General features: G+C 40.0%; 1 protein-coding gene across 6 annotated transcripts in view; it reads right to left on the reverse strand.

Annotated features, from left to right (window-relative positions):
- Nucleotides 1-26,551, reverse strand: part of SLC4A4 (solute carrier family 4 member 4) — a 351,570-nt gene that overhangs the window by 25,255 nt on the left and 299,764 nt on the right. For all 6 annotated transcript variants that reach the window (XM_043906523.1, XM_043906522.1, XM_043906525.1 and 3 more), the window contains exons 17-20: nt 12,788-12,901; nt 10,754-10,915; nt 1,244-1,422; nt 20-92 (exon numbers count right to left, since the gene is read on the reverse strand). In XM_043906523.1, coding sequence (XP_043762458.1) covers nt 20-92; nt 1,244-1,422; nt 10,754-10,915; nt 12,788-12,901 — 528 coding nt within the window. The remainder of the gene's footprint in view (nt 1-19; nt 93-1,243; nt 1,423-10,753; nt 10,916-12,787; nt 12,902-26,551) is intronic.

Genomic DNA, 26,551 nt, shown 5'->3' on the forward strand with positions numbered 1-26,551 from the left:
GAGTATTTCATATATTTACCTTCAAGATGGGAGCCATAAAGACTGACAGACCAGTCAGAATAAACACAAGCGTTCCAGTGACTCTTTGTTCCCTGAAACCAAATCAAAAGATTACCAGTCTACCTCTTGTTTTCGTAAACATGCTCTTGTCTTTTCACCTTCAAAAAAAAGAGACTCTACATTGACCAAATCGATATTTCACAAAGGTGTGGATATCATGCGTAATTAACACCTCAATGGCAGCTTATAGGCTCAACAGGACTATAAAATTCTCTTAAAACTATTGCAGTATGTGATCTGAATTCATCAAGGGAAAAAAGTAATTCTGCTAAATCCTTTGTCCTTTTAGAATCAGGGTTAAAAAATCCCTTGCTCTTGGTCAATCAGTTACTGGCCTATATAGAAACCCTTATTTTTTAAACAAGTTGTACTATATAATTACATCTTCCTTCACAGGAGACAGTTATTACATTGCCCCACATTCTAATTAACAAACAGCTCAGGGAATTTCCCAAATGCAGTAAATCCCATCAGTCTCATTTCCAAATCAACAACAACTAAAGTAATTTTTAACAAATATGATTCTCATACAACAACCCCCTCCCCCAGCTCCCAAGAAAGAATCACCCACTGTTGTGGCGTGGGAACTGATGGCCCGGTCATGTGAGCTAGTCGCCTGAGCACTTAGGAGCAGAGTTTGTTGCAAAAAATACACAGTAGAGTATAAAGGTCTCATAAAAGCCCTTCATGGCTACCCAGATTGAACAGCTGGAGGTCAAGGTTTTCTCAGTGCTTATGAGACAGAAAATTAAGTGGAAAATAAGAATTCCTTTCCTTTCATAGAATCTTGAAAATCACAAGCAGACTCAAGAGTTTTAGAAAGTCTCAACAGAGCTGAAAAATTAAAGGCTTTAGCCTTTAGTTATGATTGTGATATAGTACACACCACAGTTCTAAAATTACCTGCATGTTGAAGAAATGGAATGACCTGTTTGAGATTTTACTCTGTACCATTTAGCCTTTTGGTACTCAAAGGAAATATATGTAACTTGAGAAGTGAACTCAAGAAATTGTTGAAGACTCTCTTTCAAATGAAAACTTGGTCCTTTCTAGAATAGCAAGTCCAAAATAAATCATTTGTCACCAGTCCTTTCTCCTCCACATTGGCCCATCTCCTTCTGACTGACACATAGATGTGTGAGTGGGATGGTTTGTAGAGCCATTTTTTTCTGATTTAACATACCTCACTCCTAGGAACTTGGGCTGTTCTCCAGGTGCAGAAGTCTCTGTCTCCATCTTCAAACTGTCAATGTGAGCGATGGAGATGACAGTAGCAGCCACATACCACGGAAGGGCCATGAAGGAGCACACCACCATGAGGATAGCCACCCAAAAGAGATCCAGGTGATAGCCAGCTCCTTTCTGCAGCAAGAGGTAACAAAGCCACGTGGAGAAAGCACACATACTTCTATTTACTCATATTTCCAGATGGGAGTTAAGATTACCAAAAGAAACCAATGTACTCTGCTTGGAATACATATCTACTGGAAGGTGAGCTCCTTGAACGAGGCTTCATCTTCCTCAGGCTATCTCTCAATAACCAAATGCAAAGCTGTCACATGATATACCTCCTTGAGCTTGAGTCACAGCTTGTTTGTTTATTGTTAATTATCCTCTCTGCATCCAATCACATAATTGGAAAAACAGACATATACAACTACCTTGAAGAGTTACTGAGATCCCCTAATAAAGTAACTGAGGCAAAGTTTCTTGTGGGAGCATAAACGGTAGTGATGGTTATAGAGTAGGAGCCCAATGAATGATGACAATAGCAACAGCGATACTGGTTGTTTTTAGTGTAAGCACAATAAGCTCCTTAAAAACAGATACAATGCATTCTTTGCTTGACTGTTTCGCAGTATGCTGTTCACTCAGAGAGTACGCAGCACATGTAGACTAGAGATCTGAAAGAAACCTTAAGAAAAGCAACCTTGGCACTTTATGTGGAATCTAAAAAAATGCTATAACAACTTATTTACATGACGAAAATAGACTCACAGACACAGAAGACAAATTTATGGTTACCAATGGAAAAATGGGGGTTGGGAATTAGGAGTTTGGGATTAATATAAACACAGTAATATATATACAGTAGATAACCAACAGTAGCTGACTGTATAACACAACCGATAATGAATCTTAAAAAGAAAGATTTATATATATGTATGTATATATAAATATATTATATGAAAAACTGAATCACTGCTGAACACTTTAAGCTAACACAACATTGTAATCAACTGTACTTCAATTAAAAAATAAAGACAAAAAAGTACATAAAAGACCATCTCTCACCTCTCATTGTACACGAAAATAATGGTTTAACAACCTCTGAAACATTACACTTAAGGTAATTATACTCCCTTAATAAGAATAGGCTGATTTCAAACACTGCCAGAGAGTCACAATAACATTTACTGACTGGAAGAGCAGACGATGTAACAAAAGGTCTAGCTCTTTTACTCACTAAATAAATATTGTTAAATGTGTCCACGATGTTACTCTATGATTATATTTCTCTGCTCTGTTTGTGAAGAAACCAAATGCCTAACCCCCCCATGGAGCCTGAGAAAACAGAGCAGTCCATTTTCACAGCATGGGAGCAGCGGCGCCAAAAGCCAGTGTGTGAGCAACCTGAGGGAGTGGGGAGGCTGACTGTGAAAAATGAGAGTGGGCTTTACACCAGGAACCCGGCGACTCCATCATTCAGATCCTGTTACATTATTCAGAACACCACTCTCTTCTCACCGAAATGCCAAGATTTTACCCCTGGCTTGCACACATGGGTCTAATCCTGTTCTCAGAGAACTCATCACAGGGAAGGATGACTGACAAAAGAAAGAAAAGCATATTTTTACTTTGTCCAGGTTTAACTAAGAATGAAAGCCTCCTTGAGAGACAAATAGGTTAATATATATTCATAAGACCAGTTCATTGCAGTAAAAAGCATAAGGGTTTGAACTGGGACTAGTTTAAGGTAGGGGAGAGGAGGGCAAGGGAGTGACTAATGAGGTGAATATATGCTACGTCTGAGGGTCTCAGTCATTCACTCTGTCAACAAACTCTGACTGCCAACTTATGAACAGACACAGGCTTAGGTGTTGGTGACATATTTGCAAATAAACCAGACAAAAATTCCTGCACTAGTGGAGTTTCCGTTCTACCGAAGGAGGCACTGGTAAAGAACATAAACAAGTAATCTATACAGTATCTAAACCAGTGGAAAGCACTAAGGAGAACTAAAGTTGGATTTGTATGCTGAATACTGTGGGAAGCCACTGTAAGGTTTTAAAGCAAAGAATGACATGACTTGCTTACATTCTAAATGCCATGGATGCTGTGTTAGGAGCAGACGGAAGAGAACAGTAACCATGAAGAGGCGGCTGCTATGACCCGTGCAAGTGACTGTCGTGGCTGGAATCAGGGGGCACCAGTGAACGGAGTAAAAACTGGGTGATTCTGGCTTTATATTGAGGTGGGACATAGAGGATTTGCTGACTTCTGCTGTGGGTGTGTTGGCCATTCACAACCTAGCTTCTGTTCACATCAGCAGCCTCGTCTTTGACCTCTGTCCCACTTGGATCTTATGTTACAGCCACTTTCAACCAATTCCTCAAATACGTCTTACTGATGCCTTTGGCGTCTTTGCCCACGTAACATCCCTCCCTAGAAAAGCCTATATTCTCCCCTTGGCTCAGTCCTTCTCATTCTTAAATCAGCCTTCAGGAAATTTTTTTTTCCTGATTGTTTTTCCTTTCTTATCCCAGGTGAGATAGGTGAGTTTGGTTAGGTTAGGTCTCTTCCTTTATGTTTCCCTGTTAAATTATGCTTTCCTCTATCACGGCATTCATCATGCTGTTTTGAAATTGTAGGTGTGTTTATTTGTCTTTGATATTTGACTATAAGTAACATGAGGAACTGGACTGCATCCTGAATACCTAAGCAGAGCACATGATGTATAGTCAATGCTCAACTGAAGTTTATTAAAAAGTGGATGACAAGTAGAATGTGTACATTCTTTTGAGTGGCAAATATAAACTCTTAGTTAGCAATACAAAAAAATTAAAACTTACTTGCTGATTGGCAGCAATGTGAACCTTTTGTGGGGGTAAAGGGGAGGTGGACAACATCTGGAAATATCACATAGCTACAAGTTTTACTTAGACTAAATCACTCAAGACTATATTAGAAGTACCAACATGGTAATTGATGGGCAGAATCCCCATATCTTGTCATCATGGAAACTGTAATAACCTAAGGATGTTCACACTGACCGGATCAATGGGTCAAAAGTATAGTGGTTGCAGAAAAAGTCATGGAGGTGAGCTACCCCCATGCTTTCTCTCTCTCTTTTTTTAAATCAAGCCAGCTTTTTAACCCTTTTTTTTAAAGAAAGAAAATTATTTATTTTTGGCTGTGCTGGGTCTTCATTGCTTTGCATGGGCTTTCTCTAGCTGTGATATGCAGGGGCTAACTCTTGAGTTGCAGTACATGGGCTTCTCATTGCAGTGGCTTATCTTGTGGAGTGGCCCGGGCTCTAGAGTGTGGGCTCAGCGGCTGTGGCACACGGGCTTAGCTGCCCCTCGGCATGTGGGATCTTCCCGGACCAGGGATCACACCCGTGTCTCAACAGGTGGACTCTCAACCACTGAACCACCAGGGAAGTCCCTCCAGGGTTTCTTAAACAATTTCAAGTAAAACAAGTCTGAACTAGATATCCTGGAGACTAGCAAAAAGGGGCCACATAATACCAAAGAGGGTGGAATGAGGACTGTAGAAAGTAGAATACAAAGGTAACTGCAAAACCATCAGAACAAATAAAAGTTCTGGGACAAAGTAATTATAAACACATAATTACCCTGCCTCTTGACATCACCCCCTTCAAAAAGTCTTCTTTTCTCTTAACTAGGCTGAGAGTACCTGATGCTCTTAAAAGGAAGAGAAAATCATCAACTTGACCCGAAGGCCCTACATGGTTTGTTTCCACATTGTTCTCTCTCCAGACCCAACCCTCCCTCTCTCACTGCAGCCACACTCTATTTAAGTCATTCATTCTCAGCAGGTTACTGGCTCCCTAAATCCTGTTCCTACATAATGAGTCCTGTGCCCTCCTGTGTTCCTCTTACTACCCAGGCTCACTCAGCTAACCCTACTGATGGCCTGTGAGATCTCAGTGTAAGTGCTGCTACCTTGGAACCCCCAGTACCTCTGGACTGGATCAAACCCTCTCTTACAGACTCTTCAAGCACCCTGCCCTGATTTCACAGCACCATACTTATCTGCAATACGACAATGTGATTGATTACTGGAATGACACATCTCCCTCAGGGACAAGAAGGGAGGTCCATGAGGACAGGGACCACATGCAAAGTTTTTCTCTACTACCGAAACTCCAGCACATGACACAGAGCCCACCACAGCATGGACACTAGATAAATGTCCGTTGGATAAATGAACGCAGGTTAATTCATCTGTTCAGTGGCACTCTGCTAGATCCTAGAAATATAATTACAGTTAATACACAGTCCGTGTCCTCAAATGGTTTAGAGAGTAATAAAAGAGTTGGAGAAATCAACAGGCATTCTCAATACCACAGTGCTAAAGGTCGATAGTAAGGATGAGCTTGGGATGCCATGATGGGGAACACCTTTATTCAACTCAGCTTAAAGTCAGGGATGGTTTACATAGGAGGTGGTATCCAACTTGAGCCCTAAAACATGAGCCATAACCAGCTGGAAGACAAGATATAGGCAATCAGGGGGAAAACAACAGGCAAATGGGCTGCCATTCTGAGAAAATTAAGTTGAGCTGGTGCTTAGGAGGAGATGGGAAAGGTATAAAATAAGGCTAAAGAAGTTAAGAACGTTCATGTTTTGTTAAAGGCTTTGGAAGTTTTAATCATAAGAGCAATGGGAAGCATTTTTGTAAAATGCCATGTGACATCTTCTCCTCACCCCTCATCCCTAGGGCCACTGCCTTCTTCAGCTTCCTGGCTTCCTTTACCTTCACTCAGCAACCCTTGGCCCTCAATACAGCTCTAGCCACACAAACCTCTGTGTTATACTTGTCCCTGACAGTTCACTGTCCTCATAGAGTAATCTCTTCAAAATCTCAGTCACTGCATGGTACTTCCCTGCCCTAAACCTTTCAGTGGCTTCTTGTTGCACTTAGAATGTAACACCTAAGCACTGCAAAATTCTCCTACACCAGTGTTTCTTACCATAACCATTTTGCCCACCAGGAGACAAGTAGTAATGTCTGGAGATATATCTTTGGTCACGACAACTTGGGAGAAAGAATGTGACTGGAATAGAGGCCAGAGAGGCTGCTAAATAGCCTACAATACACAAGACCAACAAAGAATTATTCAGAAAGACAATAATGCCGAAGTTGAGAGTGTCTGTTCAGTGGTGATTGGGCCCCACTTTCGCTGACCTTATCTTGAATCACTAATTCCCAGAGGCTCTAGTCACACTAGTTGATTACTTGTTTCCCAACACACCAAGCTCGTCCTCACCCAAGGGCCTTTGCATCTGCTCATATCTTTGCTTAGAAAACTATTTTTTAAATAAACATTCACTGGACACCTATGCTAGATCTTGTGTTAGATAAAAACAATAAGACAGAATACCTCCTTTTGAAAGGTTTATAGATTATTAGTTGAAGTCAGAGGTGGAAGAAAAGAACTCATGGTTTGTGCAAGATACAAGTACAAGGTCAATTCCAACCTAGCGGTGGATATGAGTAGTGAAGAAGGGAAATCCATGAAACTCCTTCAGGGTAGAGACCATGACTGAGAACAATTTTAATCTTTAATATCTAATGCAACTGTTCTATACATAGCAAGGACTCAGTAAGCTTGCAAAAGGTTAAGTCTGTCCTCTAAAGTTTATAAAAGTTTTTATCTTCATGGATATGAATCCAAAGGATGTTCTGCTTTCTTAAACTGGAGAATAGTTTAAGTACAAGGACAGACATTGAAACTTTCACTTCCTTTTGATACTATACGTACTTTGCCAACATAGAACACCAGTCATTCAGGAGTAAATCCACAGAAATAAAAAATCTCTTGAGAGAAAATGACAAGCCCGACAGTGTATTTGATAAAGAGATGATAACAAAGGGGTCAGGGGCAGTACGCACATAAGAACAGATACAGAATAAACATTCATGCTAAAAGCCCCCCTGGATTCAGAGAGCAAGGTGGTTTATGGGGACAATGAGAACCAGGACACAGTTTTTCCCACCAAGGGAAGGGACACAGATTTGTACATAAATTATAATGTATTCTAAACCGAGATTCAAAGAGGTCTGAAAAAGACACCCAAGAGTACAGAGTGTTTAAGCGTGTCCAGTGTGAACCCACAAAATCTTCCTGCAGTGATGACATCTAAACGGGTTTTGACTAGTATTAAAGTTCTCACATTCCCTATGAGAACCAGAGATGCGTTGGAAGGTTCTCAGTTATTACCCACCTTACACATTGAGTACAACTCTGAGGACCATGTAGCCCAGATAACAAAATTCTTCAGTATGTGTTTCGTTTACCTACCTTATGGAAATCAGAGTGATGGGCCACATGAGAGCTGGAAAAAGGACTAAAACATGGTCCTTGCCTTGCAAATGTTTTGGCTCAGAAAAGAAGAAAAGGAAGTTATACTAAAAAACTACTGCACAAGATACTATGTGACCAACACACAGCGTGTATGTGTGGGTCAGTTTCTCAGTCGTGTCTGACTCTTTATGACCCCGTGGACTATAGCCTGCCAGGCTCCTCTGTGTCCATTGGATTTCCCAGGCAAGAATACTGGAATACATTGCCATTTCCTCTTCCAAGGAATCTTCCCAACCCAGGGATCAAACTTGCATCTCCTGCATTGCAGGCAGATTCTTAACCGCTGAGAAACCAGGGAAGACCAATGCGTAGAGTAGTACAAACATAGTAAGAGCAAAAACAGGTGTAATAGAAATTATATATTGTATATGTGATTACATAATGCAATGGAAATTACATTATGAGTGAAGATTTCACTGACAAGTTTTTACAAGGATGGAGATAATTTTGATAGGTGGTAATCACTGAGGAGTAGAGAGGAAAGTTTGAATAACCAGCAGAAGAAACTGGCAGATTTGATGCCAATAATTCATCTGATCAGTACATTGAATAGGATGCAGAATCATTTTAAATTTCGGGTGAGATCATATCACTTAAATTCCAAGCTAGGGCAAATGGACATTCTTCAAGGGGGAAAGGTTTAGAGGAAATAAAGTGCATAAATGTTTAGAACTATAGGACTGACATCTAAGAACAAAGTTTTTTAAAAAAAAGTCCCAGGTTTTGAAATGACGCAAAGGAGATCGGTCATTAACTCATGGTTAAACCATTAGAACAGTCTAGACATGAGATTAAAGGACTGAATCTAACGTATGAGAGAAGGAATAGAAAGGAAAAAGTTACAACAAGGCACCTTTTGTAGTTATCCAAGAAAACACACTCAAAGGTTTTACCATAGAGTATATCACACAAAATTTACTGCTACAATGATCTAATATCTATTTCTAGATACTGATTCCAAATGATTTTCCCTCCCACGTCCTATCTTTACACTTAAAATCACTTTCCTTATGAGGAGTATCCCTTGCTTTGAGGTCTGAAGCTCAAACTCTCTTTCTGCTTCTGCCAATGACTCAGGGAAAAGCCCTGAAGAAGTTGTGACCTTGCCGAACCTCGTTTGCTTTCGAGTGCCCTGTAGGAATAATGTGGAACGTAACTAAGCAAAGGGATGGCCACAAAAAGCCAAGTGCCTTGGTGTTCCTCATCAGTACAGAGCTGATTGCACAATGGAAAGGTGGGTCCCACTCCAAACAGAGCAATCGGCCGTCCAGGGCCACTGGACGCAGAGCCAAAGCAAACACCACCCCTGAACATGCCGCCTTTCACATCACAATGCCTCCATCTCTCTCACTGTTTCAGGTTTCTCTTCTGAATCAATTTCATAGCACTCAGGGCTCTTTATCGTTTTAGACAGAATTTTCAATGTTCACATTCCACAGCCTCTTTCCAAACAAAATCTGAACAAAACAATATCCAGAGTGAGAAGCCTTCAATTCATGATCATGGCTCCACTGGTATCTTTAGATTTGTGTCAAAACACTGGCACTTATTCTATAACTACTGTCATTCAAAGGAAAAACTTCAAATAAGCAATTCCAATGGTGATGAAAACACTTTTTAAATATATCCAGCTCCTATTTTAAGAGGTAAATCCTAATATGCCTTGATTTTCCAATGTTTTCTACAGGGAATAGAAGAATAAAATTTCAATATTTTATCTATCCTAAACTTGCTAAACTCAAAATTCTGCATTTTATTAGTAAGGAAACTTAATGGGAAAAAAGAATAGGTGTTTGGCTTCAAGGACACATACCAAATCTGACCAACTAGATCTCAAAAGTAAGAAGATGTTTCCAAATATTTTAGGAATAAAATATATTAGTCAACATCCATTTCCAGCCTTTCAAACTAAACAAAGACCAAAATGCCTCCCAGTATAGAACATCTAAAAATGCTCAGCAAAATACAAAAAATGTCTCATCGAAATCATGGTCTATCTGTCAGAAAGTAAGAGAAATACTGGAAACAAAAAATAATGGCAACAAGAAAGAATAAACCTACCACATCAGTAAACCCAAGAGCTTGAGCCTGCCCTCTAACACTGGGCTAATCCTTGGGGGGCTCAGGCATGATGACCATATGAATCCTAGGGACTTAACACCAAGCCTAGGGACGTAAGGGGTAAGGGTATAGATGGCAGACATCCTCTAAAATAAAACTAGGATACTCTAAACACAGTATAGCCATTTGGTCAACTAGGAAAAAAGGCCAAAACACTCCCCGCCCCCCACCCCGCCCAGACAGAGAGAGAGACAGTGAAGACACATACTTCTTTTTGCCTTGCCACTAGATATAATGCCATTACAAAAAATCTCTAAAGATATTCCTAACCATAAAACTACAACTGAGTTTGGGGCTGGAATTCCCATTACCTTTGCAGTTTGGAAAACTTCAAGCCTAAAACACAGTGTGAAGGGAACCTGGCCTTCCATGAATTAGTCTTACCACCACCCCTTCAAAAATCTATCGATGGATATAAAGTATGAACACTATATCCATCAAGCGTCTAAGCAATCAAAAATACCTTCTTTGCCACATATTGTCCTGCAGTGTAACATTACCATTCCTCCATCAAACAGCAGAGTCCATCTGCACCTCCTTGAATGGAGGATGACACTGTGACTATTTTGACCAATTGACTCTGGCAAAGGTTGAAAAACACCCACACTTTTATTTCAGTGGTTTTTTAGAAAAAGCATTTGTCTTTGCCTTCATAGAGGACAGTTACCAAGTTAAAATCGGAAGCATAACAGTGGCTTAGTGGTAAACTAAACTAATTAATGTTGCCCTCTCCGGTGGTGAAGAAAACATGATTTGAAACAATCTTTTCCAGGATTAAAGAAGGTCTTCCAAAAGTAGTACATCAAGGAGATGTGTCCACAGAGGGTGATCTATGACTCTGTCAAGTCTTAAATAACATGCCAATTAAACTATCTTGCTTTTGAAGTAATCGGTATTTTTCAGTAGTGCGTACAAAGGAAGGAAAAAGCAATGATAGCTGTTGATATGAACATTTACCTTGAGTTTGTGTTCTTTCCTGTTCACAATCACAGCTGTGATTTGCTGGTCCATGAAAATCAGGATGGTGACCAACAAGGCAGGTATGGCAGCTGCAAGGTACACCCACCAGGGGTTCCCGCCGAAGGGGGCAACAAACCACCCTCGGTTTGGACTCGTTGGCTTGAAGAAGAGAGAAAACGTTATTTGAAACAATACTAACACATACTCCACAATGAAAAATAAGTGGGGAAGACAGTTTTCTATTTGGAGAGTCAACAAGTTAAAACAACAGAAACAGTTCTACTGATAGGTTAGACAAAGATTATTCACCAAAAACTTCCTAAAGGAGGTTATTTTTAAGGCAATGTTTTAAATGAAGGAAAACTAAGAATACAGGGTGATGGAAAAGAAGCAAATGTCATCTTGAATGTTCAGGATGATCTAAGATAAGACTCAGGAGGGAAGTGATTTAAGGGATGGCCATAAGAAAAACCCAAATGCAATATTCAGTAATGAGGCAGGCAAGAAACTACAAAATCACCTTGAATTTTGTCCATAAGTCTTAGCAATTGCACTGAAGTTGTGTCTACTACTGCCAAATTGAAATGGTTTCATAATTAATACATTAAAAGCTACAAATATTTAATGTTATACCAAATATTTCTTATTTTCATATTTTCCTATTCTTTTCCAAATCTTAAACAATACAAATAAACTAAAATAGAATTCTATCAATGAATTATTTTCTCCACATTTACTATTGAGAAATTCCCACTTCTAAAGATACTTCTGCTTCGCTTTGCTCATAACTCCATCACTGAACCTATATACATTTTACTACTTTTACCAGGCTGTGAGCTTAAAAAGAAAGGAACTCTAGGAGAAGGAAATGGCAACCCACTCCGGTATTCTTGCCTGGGAAACCCCATGGACAGAGGAGCCTGGCGGGCTACAGTCCGTGGGGTCCCATGCAGCCCCTCACCAGGGGAAGCCACGAGGATGAGGGAGAAGGGGACTCTTCTGCCAGCCAAGGTGCTGGGCATCACCCCTGAGTTCTCACAAAAAAAAAAAAAAAAAAGAATCCTCCTGCAATGCAGGAGACCCGGGTTCAATCCCTGGTTTGGGAGGATCCCCTGGGGAAGGGATGTACAGAGAACAAAAAAAAAAAAAAAAGAAAGGAACTCTGTCTTGCTCTTCAATGTATTTCAAATCCCCAGTACAGGGCTTGACTTAAAGCAAGCATTCAATAAATGTTGACTTAAATAACTGAATAAATGAGAACTTATCTTTGCTAATGGCAGAGAAAATGCAAAAAAAAAAATTTGTTTGCTATAACACTAATATTCCTTTCTCATTAGGGAGTCATGAAGCTAAAACTGCTGTTAGTTTGATTTTTCTTAGCAAATATATGGTTATCAGTGATGAAGAGAAAGATTACGGGTGTTTTAGAAAATAAGTGAAAGACTTAAAATGGAAAATTTAGACAGGGATATTCAAGAATGACTGAAATGTAAATTCTACCCATTAGGTCTTCACATACCAATAGGTTTATAAAATGAATAATTCCCATACTGTCTTTGTAACAATTAAAATGCACATTATATAGAAACGTGTGTTATAGCAAGCTGTTTGGTAGCAGGAAAACAGCACTGAATTAGTAACGTGACCTTGGAAAGTTTATTTAATTTTTATAAGCTTCAATCTCAACTTCACAAAATCAGGGTGATGATAGTTATATTGCATTCTAGAATTATTATATGCATCAAGGTTACAAGTTGTTTGAAAATGTTTTGGATACTTTAAATACTCTAAATAGATAAAACAGATTTTATAATGCATGTATTTTCAATCAAAATCAGTATAATGTGAACCTTGCATTTAGTTCTAGTCAGGCATTTGATTTTTGTGAAAGAATAGACAAAATGCATAGCAAGAGACCAGTTATAACAAAGAAATGGGTAACAATACAAAACTAACTCAGAGATAAGACGAAATGGAATAAGGGAAAGGAAAGAAAATCAGGGAATGACCAAAAGACAGAAATTCACCTACCTTGAACTCACTTGGCACAATTAGTTTTGGAGTGTCCACACCTACTAGAGCATCTATTACACAAAAGATGAGAATGGACAAGATAATGGCAAAGTCACTGATGAGCTTTCTTGCCTGGGAAGAGAAAAAAGAAACAGGAAGCTTTAAGCACTGGGTGTGTGTGTGTGTGTGTGTGTGTGTGTGTGTGTGTGTGTGTGTGTGTGTGTGTGTGTGTGTGTGTGTGTGTGTGTGTGTGTGTGTGTGTGTGTGTGTGTGTGTGTGTGTGTGTGTGTATGTCTCTGTTTGAAGTGAATGAAGAATTCTGTTATTTGCTAACAGTTTCTAGTAACAGCTTCATCAACAAATTAAAGGAGGTGTCATACTGCCGGGAGATTTTTTTTTTAAGTTGCTTTTGCATCACTTTCTTACCTGGCCAGAAATAATCTAATTGCACCAAGCAGGTGTGTGTGTTGTGTGTGTGTGCATGTGTGTGTGTGTTTAGATAAAGGAAGGGAATCAAAGAAAATTTATCCTTGAAGTACTGTACTCTCTTCCTGTATGTCACAGAAAGGAGAGCTGGATAGGATGAAATTTCAAGACATATAAAAATCTGCACAGAGACATAGAATTCTTTTTTTACTACTTGGGAGGTAGTATTGTTTAAATGCACTGGAGAAGGAAATGGCAACCCACTCTAGTAGTCTTGCCTGGAAAACCCCATGGACAGAGGACCCTGGTGGGCTATAATCCAAGAGGTAACAAAGAGCTGGACATGACTGAGTGACTAAATAACAACAATGAGGAGTACAAAGCAAGATAAATTCCACAAGGTAACCTGAAAACTCCATGAACTTAGCAGAGAAAGGGTTACAGTTTCAGGGTAATGAGTAGACTGAAGACCTCAGAGAAACAAAAAGTGATGGAAGACAGAAATCTGATGGCTTCATTAAATTGGCCAAAGAAAGTATTTTTTTACTCTAGGCTAGTGCTTAAAATTTCCTGTATGTGGAGCCTCTCTCTCTCTCCACTACTTCTTAACTGTGGTTACCATTAGCTTACAGCCTTTAAACTTCCTAAGTACCTGCCTCTGGCTAGGGGCAAGGGCTGGGCTTTGTGGGGTGTGCATTAAACTCAAGTCTTCCCCGTGGAGTGGGTGCAGAATGGCCATATCTGATTCAGCAGGGAGCATGGGACCATTGAGTTGATTGTCAGGGCCTCTGCAGTGACGAGTGGAACTGACAATGGCCTAGAAGCATTACTGGAGCACGAAGGGCTGAGTTTCCCAGTAAGGTATGTATTCACGGTAGTACATAGTTTGATCGTTCAACAGAAATTTACTTAGCACATTCAGCTCTCTCTATTCACAACTTCTGCTTCCATAATGAAGGACCAACTGAACCTATCCCTGCTTGGTGCCAGGGATACCAGGGAACAAAACAGATACAATCCATGTCTTCATGAAGTTCACAGTCAAGTCATTCTCGAGGAAGCCTGCTCCTAAACAAAATCAGGATTGATTCAGCAGTGGTCACATGATCTCAGGGTGAGCAGTCAGCTTTCTGATGCTGCTAGATGGAGAGCGATCAGTGATGGGGCTTAGTGGCTTCACCGTTCTTAGGACAGAGGGTCTTTTGAAAGAGCAGTATGACTACAGCAAGCAGGTATTCATCAGAAACTAAAGTGGAGGCTGGAATTACTTGGCAATGTGGGTGTGAAGGACAAGTTGTAGTTGTTCAGTCGTTCAGCTGTGTCCAACTCTTTGCGACCCCATGGACTGCAGCACACCAGGCTTCCCTTTCTCCCAGAGTTTGCTAAAGTTCATGCTATCTAACCATCTCATCCTCTGCTGCCCTTTTCTCCTTTTGCCTTCAATGAAGGCAGAGTCATGCTCAATTCTTGACTGTGACTAGGTGGCAAGAGTCTTGAGGACTCACCAGCAGCAGGATCAGAGATGACCCTTTTGACCTGGAGTTCCTTTCCCTCTTGGAGGACTGGTCTAGCTTTCTGGACAAGTCCACACAGAGGAGCAGAGAGCCAGCTATGAGACTTTAGGGGCAATTTAACACCAATCGCATACAATTATACAAGCACAAATAGATGGCAGAGATCAATTTGGGGAACATATAGTACAGCAGTTAGAAACACAGTTTTTATAATCAGATTGTCTGGCTTGGAACTCCAGCATCATTATTTCCTAGTTGTAAATACTTATCCTTTCTTAGCTTTAATTACTCCAACCACAAAATGTAGCCAAAGTAATCCCTATGACTTCATCAGTTTGTTACAAGAATTAAATAGGATAAGCCATGCAAGTGCTTAGCATAACACCTGCAACAACATAAACTCTCCTAATATACATTAACTCGGGTTATTTCAAGTTCCACAAAGTCTCTTTGGCTGCAGAAACCACTGGAATAACTAATCTACTGTCAGGAGGTCTTTGAAATGAATCTTGAATTCCAAGAAACAAGAAATAAAAGCCCAGTAATAATATGAAACTGCCACGCAGAGCTCATTTTGGTTGGAAGTATCTGGAATCCCTGCAGAAAAAAGGATGTTTCCAGGGGCTCAATATTGGAAGAAACACTCATTTCTTTAGTTTGTGTGAGTTAAGTTTTGACACAGGCAATTCGGGATGGTCTGGCAAGTGATGGTCATTGTGAAGCAGGTTTAATATCAAGATGTTACAACTGCTCTGGTCCAGTAGGTTGTGAATCACTGAAGACCAGAGGTCACTGCAAAGGCAAAAAAGGAGTTCTCTCTTCTTTATCACCCTCCCAATCCTTACTTAGCAAGTCCAAGTTTTTGACAACTCCGATATCCTAGAAATTGCTCCAAAAGAGGGTAGTGGCTATTAAAAGGTCAGTGTTTCTCCTCACCTCAGCCCCCTCCATAAACAGGAGGAGGGAAGCAGAGGCTAGCAATGAGTCCAATCTGCCATTTCTTGGTAGAAATTCCATAACGCCCGTATCTCTGGCCCTCCTAGGGGAAAGACCTGCCCGACTGGAATCACTACCAAGTACCAGAGCAATGTTGCTTCCTTACTTAGGAGAGGAGGCATTCTCAACCTTCCACACACTAAGCACCAAAGCCCTAAAACTGCTCTTTCAGTAGTTTTCTCCATCTTCATTAATGGCAATTTTTTTTCTTCCTATTGCTTAGGCCAAAAACTTTGGACCATCCAAACAACTCTTCTCTTCCTCTCACATCCTACATCTAACAGGTCAGCCAATTACCTTCAAAGATCCTGTCTCTTCTCATCACCTCCATTTCTATTCCCACCCTTACCTAAACCACTGTGTTATCTCATATGGTTCCTGCGTCCCATCTTCCTGTCTCTCTGCTCACCTGCTTCAGGACATCGCCAAGATATCAACCAGGATAATTATGCAAAAATTTAGGTTAGATAATGTGGAAGGTAGAATAATGCCCCTCTAAAGATGCCTAATTCCTTGACTCTGTGAATATGTAATGTAACATGGCTAGGGAGAATTCGAGTTGCAGGTAGAAGTTAAGGGTACTAATCAGATGACCTTGCGATTGGTGAAACTATCTAGGATTATTCCAGTGGGTCCAGAGTAATCACAAGAATTCCCATTAAGTGAAAGAGGGGGCAGGAGAGAGTGATGCAGCATGAGAAAGACTGGACTGATTGCTGCTGGCTTTGAAGACAGAGGAAAGGGCCCAAGAGCCAAGGAATGTGGGCAGCCTCTAGAAGCTGGAAATGGCAGGCAAACAGTCTCCCCTAAAGCCTTCAGAAAGAACAGTCCTGCCAACACCTTGATTTTTAGCCACTGAGACACATTTCAGATTTCTGACCACCTGATCTCAAGACAATAAGTGTGTTTCAGCCATTATGTTTGTGGTAATTTGATATAGCAGCCATGGGAAAATAATATAAACAGATAATTTATCTATTTTAGTTTAATCATTAGTTTCACAAATTCATATATTACATATAAATTTGTAAGAACCCCTTGGCAATGGCATTCTTGTGAAGTGTGGCAATATTATACTATATGTATCATTGTTGTTCAGTCTCTAAATCATGTCTGATCTCTTTTGCAACACCATGGACTATAGCCCACCAGGCTCCTCTGTCCATGGGATTCTCCAGGCAAGAATACTGGAGTGGGTTGCCATTTCCTTCTCCAGGGGAATCTTCCTGACCCAGGGATTGAACTTGCGTCTCCTGCATTAGCAGGCAGATTCTTTACCCTTGAGCAACCAGGGAAGCCCATATTACGTGTATAACAGTACCTAAGAAGTCAAATGCTAATAATTCAGGATTACATTTCTTAAAATGTATGGGGAAAAAATGCTACTCTATTCATAAATATTGCTTAACCCCATTAAAAAATCACAGCCAGGGTGATATGCTCTGTACAATAAACTGGCTTTTATTTCCCCTTCCTTCCCGTTAAATTGTACAATACTGTTCTGAACAGCAGAAATCGCCCCTGGAGGGTGTTTATTGTAAGACATTCATTTCTAAGATATTGGATCTAATTTAAACTTCATAGTCAAGGAAATTGATTTTTCCCCGGCCACTTTTCTATTCAACTCTAAATCTTCTAATTAGCGAAGGTAGGTAGGGGTGCTATTTTAGCAGGCTCTTCTTATCCTATACTAAAATTAATCTTTAATTTGAATGAGGCAAAACGAACAGCAGAAACTACAAACACAAGCATTAAAAATGCTCTAAAAATGTCAAGCACTGAGTACACCCAGTTTACTAGATATACTCTAGGACTCGGATACAAGAGCGTGGCATCTGACTTTAAGGAATAAGAATCACCCTCTTTGGGCTTTTCTCACATTTCCAAACATATTTAGCAAAGAAACATGTATGGATTTCCTTTCATTTTTAGTTTATTTTATCCTCCCTTTTCACCAAAGTTGATCTCCTTCAAAAACACCAAAATAGTACTCTTTTATATAAATAAAGAAATCAAATTAGAAACCCATAGTTCCTAATTTCCTACTAGCTATTACTGATAATGCTTAGAAGAGGCGCTAAAGTTTTCATGAGAAAACTTCCCACAAGATTTCATGCCAACCCTGTGGATTCAGAGGCCTCAAATTTAGCTTGGACAAACATCATAACTAATGGGTCTATCCAGTTAAATGCTAAGTCTCTCCAGGCTCAAATTTCAACATCCTAGGAATATAAACTATTACAATCTAAGTGAAACACAAGTTGACTCATATATCAAGGACTAACTATAAAAAAAAAAAAGTTTGCTCTTTTTTGAATGGTACACAGATGTGCTATGACATATGATAATTGCTCCACTCATGAATGGTGAAAAGCAAAGCATATTTCAATGAAGACTCTTTTATATCAGAACAGTTTTGAGTTTTTATATTTTTATTTACCATTTTTCAATTATAAAAACAAAAAAGAAAATATTTCTGTCCTCTGCACACTTACAAAATATCTCAATGAATCTAATAAAAAGCAACCTGGCTTAAATATTTAAACTACCAAAGCAAAGAAGAAATTAAGTTGATGGGAAGGGAAATTCAAATAACCATATGCTATTCTCTTGTTCTTGGGCAAAAACAACCTAATAAATCTATTATACACATACTCTTCATGAAGGATGATACTGTATTAATTATTAAGAGAGTCATAATCATTGAGACACCAACAGTGAGAAGCTAGTTAATTTACAGGGATAAAAAATGAATTGGGTTCCTTAGAAGCCCCAGAGGGTATTTGGTTTTCACTTTGCGAGGATTGCAGCTGCTCCCAAATTAACTGGGGGAGAGGCTGTGAGCCTGCAGAGCGGTTCTCAGTGGATGGAGCTCTTACAAAGAGACAAGCACAGCAGCAGGCACCCTGTGGGTTCTCAATAAATATTAATTCATGATGTCAATTCCTTCCATGATTGCAGTGCATGGAAAACGCTAAACAACACTGTAAAAAGCATTTATTCTAGATGGAAAAAAAGAGTATGTCAGACAAACATGTGCCTTTTGGCAGTCATGAAAAGGCAGAAAATATCATAAAAAATTTAAAATTTGATCCCCCCAAATAGAATTAGAATTTGGGCTTCCCAAGTGGTGCAGTTGGTAAAGAATCTGCCTGCTAATGCAGGAAATACAAGAGACTCACGTTTGATCCCTGGGTCAGGAAGATTCCCTGAAGGAGGAAATGGCAACCCAAGTATTCTTGCCTGGAAAATTCCATGGACAGAGGAGCCTAGTGGGCTACCGTCCACAGGGTCTCAAAGAGTCAGACAAGACTGAGGATGTGCGCGTGCGCGCGCACGCACACACACACACACACACACACACTTAGAGTTCACTAACAGGAAAGTCTGATTTAGACTCCAGGATTTCTATGTCACAAGCTCCAGACTCAGAGAGATTCAGGGAACTAAGAAGGGAATTGAATTGTGTTACTTATCTAGGAGGACCTCAGAGCCTACAAATTAAGTGTCTACCAGAAAGAGATTGTTCTTCCAAGTAGGGGCAGAGGGGAGTAGGCCTAAGAAAGTGGTTCAACAGGGAAGCTAAGGAGACTTCAGCAGTCACAGCCTCTTCCTCCATTCTGCCTCAAACTGTGCAGAAGAAAAAGACCCACATGAATGACTGCCAGACCCAAGTAAGTAAATCACCTGGAAAATACTACGTCCCAGTCTGGTCACTATATTCTAAGTTGAAACTGAAAATTTGGAATTGATTCAGAGAAGGATGACCAGTAGAATAGGACTCCAGAAAACATACCAAAAAAAAAAAAAAATGATGAGAGACCTCAAGAAGTTATGAGTAAACTACCTTCACACATGTGAAATCTGTCATAGATAAGAAAGACTACACTTGTTCTGTGTAGCTTCAGAAGGCGAGGGCAGACCCCGAGGATAGAGGCCATGGAAAAGTTGATTTTTGTTTCTATCAGGAATGCCTTGGAGATGTGAAGTTCCCTATCTGAGAGGCATTCAAGCAGCCCACAAATGAGCACTTGTCAGGAAAGAAGAGGCAACATTGGACTCAATGCTGTTTAAAGTCCTAACACTAAAATTCGATGATTAAGACTCAGTTATCAAAACTTCTTGATCCTCTAATAGGGCTGTCTTGGCTATATCTCCTCTTCCTCAAACCATTAAAATAAAGGGTTCCAGGACTTTAAAAGAAGGTGGTTCTATAATTTAATATTAAGGTATAAAAATTAAACATCTTAAAAGAATAGTTAGTAAGTCATATGTATAAATTAAGGGCTTTTCTGGTGGCACTAGAGGTATAGAATCTGCCTGCCTATGCAGGAGACATGAGAGACTTGGGTTTGATCCCTAGGTGGGTCAGGAAGATCCCCTGGAGGAGGGCATGGCAACCCACTCCAGTATTCTTGCCTGGAGAATCCCATGGACAGGGGAGCCTGGTGGGCTGCAGTACATAGGGTCACAAAGAGTCAGACATGACTGAAACGACTTAGCACGCATGCACGTGTGTATAAATTAAACAATCTAGAAATGGAGCAGGAGACCATTTTGTATTAATGGATAGATTTCAATGCTGGGGACTTTTCTATGATGGATAACTAAGTTGATAGTGCTTCTGAGCAACAAGGTACCACGGCCAAAAAGGCTTCTTCTTTCCACAGATTACCTCTATGCAATTATTAAAATCTCCCGCATCACATAGCAAAATGGACTTTGCAAAAAACAGACAAAGAAAAACTCTCAAAAAACAGTCCAGCCAATCAATGCTCCCAATATTTTTTTTTTCCTTTGGGTTTTTCTCAATTTAGGTTAACTGTAATTTTTGTCATATGTCCAAAATCTTTGTTGAATATTGAACCGATTGGGTTGTGTTCAAAACCAAATATCCCTTTGTCATTCTTAAGGGAAAAATATGAAAACCAGTTTTGGATTAAAAACAAATTTGACTTTAAAAATTATTGTTCTTGGTACAAAATAACACAAGAATTTGAAAATCTGATTCCCCTTCAACGAGAGCAAAGTCATTTCTTAAATGAGTTTCAATGGCAGGATGTGGTCTGATAATTCTACAAGAACTAGCCAAATTATCACCCAGTGTTATCAACGCTAGAATGTGACAAAGAGTACGGGCCCATTATTTCTTCCTCATATTTGGATACATTATTTATTTCAGTTTGACAGTTTTTACTATTCACCAAGAAAGTTTCTGAGAGAAAAAGAGAGTAGGGATGTCATCTGATTCTTGTAAAGATCTGTTTATTAAGTAAACACAGACAACATTAATAGAATTGTTACGGGCCAAAATGACAAATAAGAATCAAGTTTCCAAAATATAGCTAATTGTGGAATCCAGACTGTTTTACATGGATAAAAACTAAGTATGTTACCTAACAAACATGCTCATTATGTTTTTATTCAAATTCCTGAAGCCCTACACTTTTTTCTCATCCACAAAGCCAATACCTCAAAGACCACCATCAATTTATTTAGGTCACATGAAGTCACCAAAGTGTGATCCCACTGTAAGCATGAATGGGACAAAGGATTAAATTGAATCATCTCATTTAAAAATTCAAAAATTGAATTTATTCAACAAATACATATTAAGTTCCTACTATATTCCAAACCCACAAATTACTTCTCCTTGTATCCTTATCATCTAGTATTATATCAAGCACACAGAGTCAAAACAATTTTTTCAATATTGAATGAATATATTAACTGTAGGGTATAGAATACTTTTTTAAAAAAGAAGGATATCAAATAACATTCTGCTCAAATGTCATCTAAATAAAGCAAAGAAATTGTCAAAGCTATTAATAGTACATGGAACTTACAGATTTTCTCTATTTAAATGACAATAACAACCAGGAGGCTATTAAAGAATCTCATCATTATATCAATGCAAGGGAGCATTAGCACTGTTGCTTATTCTAAGAGGAGGAAATTAAGTAGATCCTTGAGAAAAACACTTTCATGCCAATTACATACATCAGTCAGCACACTGCATTTGACTATGCCAAAGTACCAATAATTCTGCCTAATTCAGAGGCTCTATAGATCTGGTCCCATCACTTTATGGGAAATAGATGGGGAAACAGTGGCTGACTTTATTTTTCTGGGCTCCAAAATCACTGCAGATGGTGACTGCAGCCATGAAATTAAAAGACGCTTACTCCTTGGAAGGAAAGTTAGGACCAACCTAGATAGCATATTAAAAAACAGAAACATTACTTTGTCAACAATCATCCATCTAGTCAAGGCTATGGTTTTTCCAGTGGTCATGTATGGATGTGAGAGTTGGACTGTGAAGAAAGCTGAGCGCCAAAGAACTGATGCTTCTGAACTGTGGTGTTGGAGAAGACTCTTGAGAGTCCCTTGGACTGCAAGGAGATCCAACCATCCATCCTAAAGGAGATCAGTCCTGGGTGTTCATTGGAAGGACTGATGCTGAAGCTGAAACTCCAATACTTTGGCCACCTCATGTGAAGAGTTGACTCACTGGAAAAGACCCTGATGCTGGGAGGGATTAAGGGCAGGAGGAGAAGGGGACGACAGAGAATGAGATGGCTGGATGGCATCACCGACTCGATGGATGTGAGTTTGAGTAAACTCCGGGACTTGGTGATGGACAAGGAGGCCTGGCGTGCTGCAATTCATGGGGTCGCAAAGAGTCAGATACGACTGAGTGACTGAACTGCACTGATAGATTTATGAGTTCTTCTAATCACAATCCTCCTCTATCCTTAAGATGACTGCTTTCATTTTGCCACCATATGTTGCACTGATGGCATCTATCTCCAGGAGTAGCATCACTGGTTGGTAGGGGACTCTGTAAGAACATTTCCTGTTAAAGCCCTGAGGCATCTGCTAGAGAAGATCACAGATTATGCTGTGATGCTCCTTCAGGAAGTTTTGATGACAAAATACTGGTGAAAGGCTTGAGGCCGATATAACAGGAAATATATGGGACAACAGATCCCACTGCACCCCTCCTAAAAGGATGGGAAGCACAGGGGGCAGTCAGCGGGATATCGCTACTCTACCGTATTCCACTGAGAATCTGAAAGTATCTGATAGATTAAATTCCTGGGACTTCCCTGGCAGCCCACTGGTTAGGACTTCGCCTTTCAATGCAAGTGACGTAAGTTTGATCCCTGATCAGAGAGCTAAGATCCCACATGCGTCATGGCCAAAAAACCAAAACATAAAACAGAAGCAATGCTGTAATAAATTCAATAAAGATTTTTTAAATGGTCCACATCAAAAATAAGAAAAATTCCTGATGGACTATTAGTTAGCAAAAGACTATTAGTTAACAAAGACTATTAATTAGCAAAATTCCTGATGGACTATTAGTTAGCAAAGACAAACTGTTTCATCTTAAGTGCTCAAACTGATGGACTGCCAGCGACTGGCTTCATGAGGGAAGGTGAGCGCGGATAACCAACCCTGATGTGGGCAAAGACAATGAGAGAGACTGAACTCGGGGACAGAGGTATACATGTAAGTGAAGTGAGAGTGCTAGTCACTCAGTAGTATCTGACTCTTTGCAACCCCATGGACTGTAGCCTGCCAAGGCTCCTCTGTTCATGGAATTCTCCAGACAAGAATACTGGAGTAGGTAGCCATTCCCTTCTCCAGGGGCTCTTTCCGACGCAAGGATTGAACCCAGGTCTCCTGTACTGCACACAGATTCTTTATCACCTGAGCCATCAGGGAAGCTCATGTAAAGGAGAGCTATTATAGCAGGATAATCACGTGGACTGATGAGTTTAACTTGATAAAGAAAATCCTAGAAAGATAAATATGATGGATATCATTTTTGTCATATCAGAACCTTTTCTACTCCTCTACCAAGTTCACTGCCTTGGGAAGCTGACCTGTGTGGTCTACAATAGACTCCCTTGCTCTCCAGATTTCAGAAGATTTCAGCCTGTCCGGGAGAGAGAGATCAGATTATTGATTCCCATAGCGATATCCCTTTGAGGTTGCCTCAGGCTGGCTAAATTCCTCAGTCCAAAGGAGGTCATGGGGCCTCTCTGGAAAGCTCTACCACTCTCTCTTCTCCCAGGTTCTAGCAACCACTCCCATTCCACATCCTTTGAGCCAGAGATCATAACAATTCCACTGTTATTATCACTGGACATTACATGTTCCCTTGGAGTTTCCTTCAACCTAGTGTCGCCTTTGTATATCATGCTTTCATTAAACCCCTCAGACCATCCTAATCTGAGTGTATAATTTTGAATTTGCTAGATGACAACTGTGGATCATCCACAGACAGAGGCTGGCAGCAGCTGCAAAGGCAGACCTGGCATAAAAATGGAGATAACAATGGACTCTGGGGAATCTATACTTCCTTCTCACTGCTATAAGCAGAAGTTAAACATAGAGAATTTTATTTTAGGAGATGGAATCAGAAAACTCTCTTTAAGATTATAGAATATTAGAGTTTAAAGGATGTTAACTGCCATCTAGCTGGGCTCCCCTGTTATGGGTGTGGACTAAAGTCCACAGTTAGCTATCAAAGGGTGCACTGTTAGTTACTGGCAGTGCTGGCCTTAGCATCCACAATATCTGGGTTCCTGTATATGTGCTCTTTCCATAAATTGCAGCATTTACCTATACTTGACTGGGCTCCACCAGCCAACAAGCATTGAGGGCCTAGCCTGCATCCAATCCGGTGCTAACTGATGTGAGGAATAAAACAGAAGTGTAAGAGTTTCCCAGCAACTCTCAGTCTTGATCAACTAACAACTCATACAAACATTTAGAAACAGAAGTACAAAAAGAGAGTGAAGGCTGTGTGAATTAAAGGAGAAGTGGACACTTTTATGGCAAGGGCACTGCCATCCAGGATTAGCATTTTGCGATTTTAGAGGTTTCACGTGAATTGTTGGTGAGACTGAGGAAGTAGTAACAGTTAGGCTCGAGTACTAGCACAGAAATCACATTTAAGCATCTAAGTTTTAACTGTAGAATATAAAATACAAGGATGTGCTATGCTAAGTCAGGTCAGTTGTGTCCCAACTCTTTGCAACCTTATGGACTCTAGCCTGCCAGGAGCCTCTGTCCTTGGGATTCTCCAGGCAAGGATACTGGAGTGGGTTGCCATGCTCTCCTTCAGGGAATCTTCCTGACCCAGGGATAGAACTCAAGTCTCCTGCATTGGCAGGTGGGTTCTTTACCACTAACACCACCTGGGAAGCCCAAAATACAAGTATATGAATCTATAAACATATTTGTTCCTACCTACAGAGATCATACTTCTAAATGACAGCTTAAATGAAAACATATTTTGGCAAATGAAAGGAAAAAAAGATGTTCTTATAATTTATGTATGTAGGTATTATTAGTTAGCTATCACTGTGAAGTGAGTAGGGGAGGGAGATGATAGTGTGAAAGCCTACACACTTAAACATTACTCCTTGGAAATCAAATCTATGTCCTCCTATCTGTTTATTTTATAATTTGGGGTAAGCAGCTGTAAGCAAAGTTGAGAACCTTCTCAACAGGAATTGTAACTAGAATGCCTTCATTATTTTATTTTCACATATTCAATATTTTTCCAACTTTTCTCAACAGCATTTATCAATGTCTGAGAAACTACCTGCTTGGGCTCTTATAAGGAGAAATTTCTTGAAGTCCAAAGAGCTATTATCGATTTTGGAATTTGCAGGGCAAGAAAAGGTGATGTTTACATAAACAGTTAAAAAGACCACTATTCATCTTAAGGTTGAAATTATTTTGCTAACTACGATTTACAAGTGCTTCACAAATTCTTTCATTTTCACACTATGGCAAATGAGAGAGATAAAAAGGGTGATGATTCCCAAAATGTGAGCCAAAAAAAAAGATGTCCCATAAATTAATAATCAAGAAGGAAAAATCTCAATATAGAAGAAGAAATCATCCTCAAAGACCTTTACCCAGGAAACTGTTCTACACGTAACATACCATTGAAGAGGGGGACCAAGTAAGCACATTTCCCAGTACGGGAACTGGTGTTACACGCTCAAAGTCTCAGGGACAAGCACTTAACCTGAATGTGTGCAGAAGACAAATCTTAGACAATAAAGAGCAGCAGGAGTGGGAACAATTATCTGCCTGCAGAGGACAGTTTCCACCTATGCCCTCAAGTGTGAGTGTGTCTGTGTGTGTACAAACTATGGGCTAAACAAAGAATGGATGAGGGCTGAGTTCTGCCTAAGGACCACCACTTTGTGATGCCCTTTCAAGGCAAAGTTGAACACTTCTTGCTAAACTTCACTTTGAGGAAATTTTTCATCCTTTGGGCCAGCTAGTTCGGGACATTTCTAATGAAATCTGCAGACCACAGTAACCTGCTGTGGTCTGAAGGCTGTCCTTCCAAAATCCATATATTAGAATTCTAATCCACAAAGAAGATGATATTAGAAGGTGGGGCCTTCGGAAGAGAATGAGGATGGAGTCTTCAGAATGGTATTAATGTTCCTATAAAGGACACCCTACAGAGCTCCCCAGCCCTTCTGCCACCTGAGGACACAGTGAAAAAGACGCTGCCTAAGAACCAGGAAGGGAGCACTCACCCAACCGTGATGGCACCTGATCTTGGACTCCCCAGCTTCCCGAACCATAAAAAATAAATCTGTGTTGTTTACAAGTCCTCTAATCTCTAATACTCTGTTATAGCCACCCAGACAGACTGAGACAATCATCAACTCTTGCCTTCATTTTCCATTTCATAAGAGATATCAGGAACAAAGTATTTCCTAGCTGAAAGTGAATATATTAATTTTCAGTCTCATTTCCCAGGAATAAAAAAGGAATTTTATCAACTACATCTCACGTCTTC

The sequence above is a fragment of the Cervus elaphus genome, chromosome 6, assembly GCF_910594005.1.
Source record: "Cervus elaphus chromosome 6, mCerEla1.1, whole genome shotgun sequence".
Lineage (NCBI taxonomy): Eukaryota > Metazoa > Chordata > Mammalia > Artiodactyla > Cervidae > Cervus > Cervus elaphus.